Here is a 5973-nt window from a genome sequence, read left to right as displayed (position 1 = left end):
TCAGGAGCTGAATTAATTCAGATCGGGATTAGCCGCTGGGAGCTCACCCCATTCCTGTTACTATGGAAAACAGCCGAACCCCACAATACAACACCACACACATCACTGAAGCACGTCAGCTTAAGCGAGAAACACACATGATCCTGGGCAACACACACTAGCAACGCCACACAACAAAGCCAGTCACACGAAACAGAAGAATCCACTAGCAACAACTATTCTCTCCATCACACACACACACACACACACACACACAAAATGCATGTATCAATTACTTACCCTCGTCACAGATATTGTATTTCTGGATCAACCAGTCGATTATATCGCGGCCTGAGGAAAAACAGAAAGAAGGGAGACAAGAAAAGAGGACAAACTTCCTCCCTCTGCTCTGCAAAGCACACAGTATTCTCCAAAATTCACTTCTGCATTAAACATGACCGCTGGGACAAACACAAGCTGCAATGTGCTTATTCACACACGCACACAAGATATGCACACTGGCATAAAGGACCCACACACACACACTGCACACACCTGTCATGGCGTGTGGAATGACAGTGATGAGGAGCCTCTGGTTTCTCATCTTCATGCCCATGTCAGGGTCCTGCATGGACACAATCACTTTCTCCATCTGTCCAGAGAACACACACACACACACACACGGGGATGCACACACATATCCACATGAGCATGCAAAACACACATATATAAACCAGAAATTAAGAATAAAACGAAATGTTCCACCTTTTAGTAACTTGTTTTCATCCTGGAGCTCGTCCATGTGTGTTGTATGTTTTTAGGATTTATTCCATCTCCAGTATAAAATGTCACATTATGAAAATAACCCAAAAGGAAACAGAATCATGAAGAATAATCTTACCTTTCGAAAGCATGACATTTGCTCCCGGTTCCAGCCTCCTTTAGCCAGAGTGTTGATGGTCATCTTTCGTGCTGCTTGAGATCACTCGACGGGACGGTGAAGTGTGAGACCGAAGAGCTGTCGGGAGCGCGCAGCAGAGAGTGCACCACAGTTTCCTTTTTTTTCTTCTCCCCCATCAGCCGGTCCGATGCCTGGAGGGCGCGCCCCTGTGCAGATTAGAAAGGATTACAGTGTGCCAAAGTGATTTTCAATATGATATATAGTTGCTCTTGTTACAGGAGCGAAAACAACAGCTGCTGTATAGTGTTTGCATTTGTCTCTAATATATTTAACCTCACTGAAAAGGCAAACTATCAACATAGTCTAATATATATATATATATATATATATATATAGAGATAGTATATATAGATAATAGATATATCCTATCATATTAGATATACTGAAATGTGCTCATGTCAAACATACAAAAATGACAACAAATTCAACGACACTACTTAAAATGAAATCAGTTACATACATATTTAGCCCATAATAATAACATTTCTTCCCTCAACCATTTAATGTTATTTAGCATGTTTAGTTTAATTGTGTTTTTTTTTTTTTTTTTACTAGAAAACAGGTATTTCACATTCAAAAACTGCAACGTAAAAAGGCCTACGGTATAATTTTGTGTGAAATAATAAAAACAAGTCTTAATTAAAAAAAAATGACTATACAAATAATGGAATAAGTCTATATATACACGCCAGTACAAGCCTATGAGTAAACAAACAAACAAATGTTTTCTTTTTCTCTAATCATGAGATCACAAAAAGTCTCTTTTGAAATAGCTAAAAAGGAGCTTAATTTGAATTTTCGATTCATAATGTAGAGACGTAATAAACAGTTTATGCCATGTGATTATGCAATAATAATAATAATAATAATAATAATAATACAGTGATCATAATTCACAGTAAAGTTACACCGTTTGTCCGTTTTAAATGTGTCTAAACTTTGTTGTTGACATCCAGCAGGCAGCACATGCTGGGACTCTGCTACGTCAACGTTTTTTTTCCCACGCAGGCTCCCGTAGTGACAGGAAGTGTTTCCGTCGTGGTTTAGAGACCATTCACCAGTGTCCTCCTCATCATCGGCTCAGATTTTAAAGTGTATCGAGAGTTTCCTGCAGAGGTAAGAGCTCAGACAGATAACAGATGTGTGTTTGCTCTCACAAAGACGGCTCGGACTGTGACTGACGCTCGCGAGGCTCGCTGAGGAACAGGAAGCAGTTTACTTAGCTAACCGTGCTAACGTTAGCTGATGACTGACTGACTGACTGACTGACTGCTGCAGCTGGGAGCCTCCAGCTTGTAACACCTATATGTGGAAAAGTAACCTTTAAACCGGACCTGTGTTCATGCAGAGAAGCTGAACAGAGGCTCGGCGCATTGTTGTTACAGCTCGATGTATTTACTGCGTAGCTGCGTCTCCGACTAATGATCCAAAGACTTTGCTCAGCTACATATTGTGTCAATTCAATCACAACTTTTTAATCACTTTTTTTCAAAGCAGGCCATTCTCATTAGTTACTTTGAAGCTTTAAAGTGTCAGGGTTCCCACGGGTGCTTGAATTCCTTGAAAATTCCTTGAATTTTTTGTGAAGTGCTTGAAAATGCTTGAAATTTGTGTGAAGTGCTTGAAAATGCTTGAATTTTTTGTGAAGTGCTTGAAAATGCTTGAAATTTGTGTGAAGTGCTTGAAAATGCTTGAATTTTTTGTGAAGTGCTTGAAAATGCTTGAAATTTGTGTGATGTCTATTTGTCACTGTTATTGCTGTTATACACAATACACCGCTCACAAGCTGAGAATACAAGCCAATTCACAATTAGTTAAAAATCAAAACAGTCAATCTACCACCATATGAAATAATGCTAATTAGACCCATATTATTATGCCATACAGTGGCACCGCTGCACTTCCCATGACCATCATGGCAAACACAACTAGTAGGCTACCTATTTAAAGGTGCTGGAAAAATGGACAAACTGGTGCTTGAAGGTGCTTGAAAAGTGCTTGAATTTGTTCATGAAAAAGGTGTGGGAACCCTGAGTGTGTCACATCTCCTCCGTTGTCTCTTGCCAGGTGGTGATGGGTGACATCCGTCAGTCGTTGCTGCCTCGCGATGTGCTGAGCGCGGCCAAGGAGCTGCTGTATCACCTGGACATCTACATCTGTAACCTGGTGCAGTCAGGGAGGCAGCCTCCTCAGGTGGACTCCAAGACCCTGGAGCTGGTGGAGGAGTTCATTCTGCATGCACCCAAAGACAGAAACACCCCAGCCAGGGTATGGCACCGAGACTTTTGAGATGCTCGTACGCCAAAATCCAGAATATAAACACAGAAATGTTGACAGACCCATGAATTTGTTTGTGTTTTTTTTTTTATTTCAGAGGATGAGCGCTCTCCAGGAGCTCCAGCTGTTGGAGATCATGTGCAGCTGTTTCCAGGAACAGAGCCGGGATACTGTCCGTCAGCTTATGTTCTCCGCCCTCTTCAGTCTCCAAGGAAACCAGGCAGACGAAAGTCGCATGGCACTGTTAGGCAAGCTGGTCTCCATGGCAATCGCCGTGGGACGGGTTCCTATTTTGGAATGTGCCGCTACCTGGTTACAGGTGAGGATTCAAACACTCAAAATGTGTGTTTTAATCTTAATAAATCCTTTTATGGTGTGATGTACAGTATTTCAAGTACTTCTTTGTTCTTTCTTTCTTTGTGTGGATATGTGCTTGTGCTCTACTGAACTCATGTCTGTGGATGTGTTTGTGTCCCGCAGAGAACCCACCGTGTGTACTGTGTGCGCCTGGCTCAGGTGTTAGTAGACGACTACTGCAGTATGGTGCCAGGCTCTGTGCCCACCCTGCAGAACATCCACAGCGCCAGCCCACGCTTCTGCTGCCAGTTCATCACTGCTGTCACCACCCTGTATGACCTCACCTCAGGTACTTTGGTGGGACAACCTCCAAAAACTGGGATTTGAGCTCTGTAAGGAGATGTTTGCATCCTTTTAGTCGTTTTAACAACGTGTGTGTTTGTCTGTTTTTAGAGGAGCTCACTCCTCCTCTAGAACTCCTCCAGATGATTGCATCGTGGATCCAAGATGACCCTCGCCTAGTTCTCATTACCTTCCTGAACACGCCCCTCTCGGGCAGCCAGCCAATCAGCTCACTAGATGTCACGCCGTTGGGGGGGTTGGTGCGTTGGTGTGTCAAAGCGCCTCTGGCTTACAGGAGAGACAAAAAGCTGGCGCTGACTAATGGCACCACTGAGAGTGAGCCAGAGGTGGGGCCTCTTTTCTCTGCTCTCCATCTGAGCATCCTACAGGTGTGTTTCTGCAAACTCAAGAATACATTTCACTCTGATTGTTCACTTGAAATTGATGATAACAAACCATTTCCTCGTGCGTTCCACATGTAGGTCTTCATGCTTTTGCCAAACATACTAAATGAGAAGGGGCTTTTCGGCCGCCTGGCGTTGCTCCAGATGGAGTCTCTGGCCACATTGACATCTGACCTCTCCAGGCTGTTGGACCAGGCCGACAAACACACGCATACGTCATCCACCGACACGCACACACTGTCCCAGCTGACCCTGGACAGGCTGGCACAGGCCTTGCAAGTGGCCATGGCCAATGGAGCCCTGCTGTGTTCGAGAGGTAAGATGGTGGCGGTCACATATGTGAGAGTGAATGGTTGTTTCCCACTACGTGTCAGCCCAGTGCTGAACTGGCGACCTTTCCTCTTACCCAATGTCACCTGGGATCAGCTCCAGCTCTCCACAACCCTGATAAAGATATGCAGTTATGGAAAATGAATAAATGAACCTCAATAGATCCATGAATAAAGAATAATATTTGCATAAATAAAAGATAAGTATAAGCCTAGTGGCATCACAGTTTCCTAGTTGGTGCCTAGTTTTTATAGTGACAAATCAGTCCTTCACCTAAACTTATACAACTTCTCCACCTTCTTTGCTGTAGACTTGCAGTGGACAAAAATGTGCGAATAGCTACAGATTAAAGATTTAAGTGATGACTACATTCATAACTGATTCGTTTGTTTTTATCACTTGTTATACGGTTTACCTCATCATGCTGTGGTGTGATGTTCAAGTGCTTATTTTACACTGCCTTGTCTCCACAGAGGACCTGAGAGCCATCTGTTCCCGCCTCCCACACAACAAGTAAGAACAATTAACTTTCCATTCCCGTTCAACTTGTAATAATTTCCACTGGTTACTTGGTAACAGCTAGAACTATAAAAAAAAATAAATAAGAGTATGATAAGCATAGCATTAGCCTCTCTCCTGATGATACTCTCCCGAAAATGTACAAATGAAAATAAAACCACTTTAGTTCAACGACACTGCAACTTTAATTCCAGTCATTTAAGATGGGACATAAATATTGAGACACACACACTTCATTTCTGATGTCATTTGAAGAAATAGTGCCATCCTTAACCTGCACCCTACCACAAGGGTATTACACATTCAGCTTGTTCCACACACATAATGTTGTATATGTTTTATTAGTCTAAAGATTATATTCCAGCATTCTGAATTATTTTACTTACATAAAGTTGGAACAGAAATTCAGTTTTGAAGCCAGAAAATGGTTATATCCATGTAAATCACAACTGTGCATCGCTCTATCTGTATTTTAATGAAGTATTGTTTTGATGGGGGCCTCAGATTTTTGTTCTGATGTGAACATGACTTATACTTCTTTTTTTTAAATTATTTCTTTCTTGTTCTTGTCTCCAGTTTGCTCCAGTTGGTGCTGTCAGGCCCAGTGATGTACTACAACAACATTCACACCCCTCCACTGGCCTTCAGCCCGCATGCAGCTCACTCCCCCATCGCCTCACACCCCACACACCCCACACACCCTGCACACCCTGCACACACGCCACACACACCTCTAGCCACCCACCCCTCCTCTCACCCTCAGTACCCCGCTCAGCCTTTCATGACGGGGATGCCGTTCCCCTTCCGACCCAGCCACTAAAAGAAACTTGTTTGCAGACGTGAAGTTGTTGGTGTGAGTAAGTG

General features: G+C 43.0%; 1 protein-coding gene across 1 annotated transcript; it reads left to right on the top strand.

The window, feature by feature from the left end:
• The first annotated feature begins 1929 nt into the window (after nucleotides 1–1929).
• LOC109142366 (uncharacterized protein C7orf26-like) lies at nucleotides 1930–5967 on the top strand. Its single transcript, XM_027276387.1, has 8 exons — nucleotides 1930–2056; nucleotides 3008–3208; nucleotides 3315–3536; nucleotides 3698–3863; nucleotides 3968–4245; nucleotides 4339–4576; nucleotides 5064–5103; nucleotides 5686–5967. Exons 2-8 carry the CDS (start codon nucleotides 3014–3016, stop codon nucleotides 5927–5929), a joined length of 1383 nt encoding a protein of 460 aa, XP_027132188.1. The 5' UTR covers nucleotides 1930–2056; nucleotides 3008–3013; the 3' UTR covers nucleotides 5930–5967.
• Nucleotides 5968–5973: the final 6 nt, after the last annotated feature.

This window comes from Larimichthys crocea, unplaced genomic scaffold (assembly GCF_000972845.2).
Source record: "Larimichthys crocea isolate SSNF unplaced genomic scaffold, L_crocea_2.0 scaffold37362, whole genome shotgun sequence".
In the NCBI taxonomy this organism is placed as follows: domain Eukaryota; kingdom Metazoa; phylum Chordata; class Actinopteri; family Sciaenidae; genus Larimichthys; species Larimichthys crocea.
This window is presented reverse-complemented; position numbering and strand designations above follow the sequence as displayed.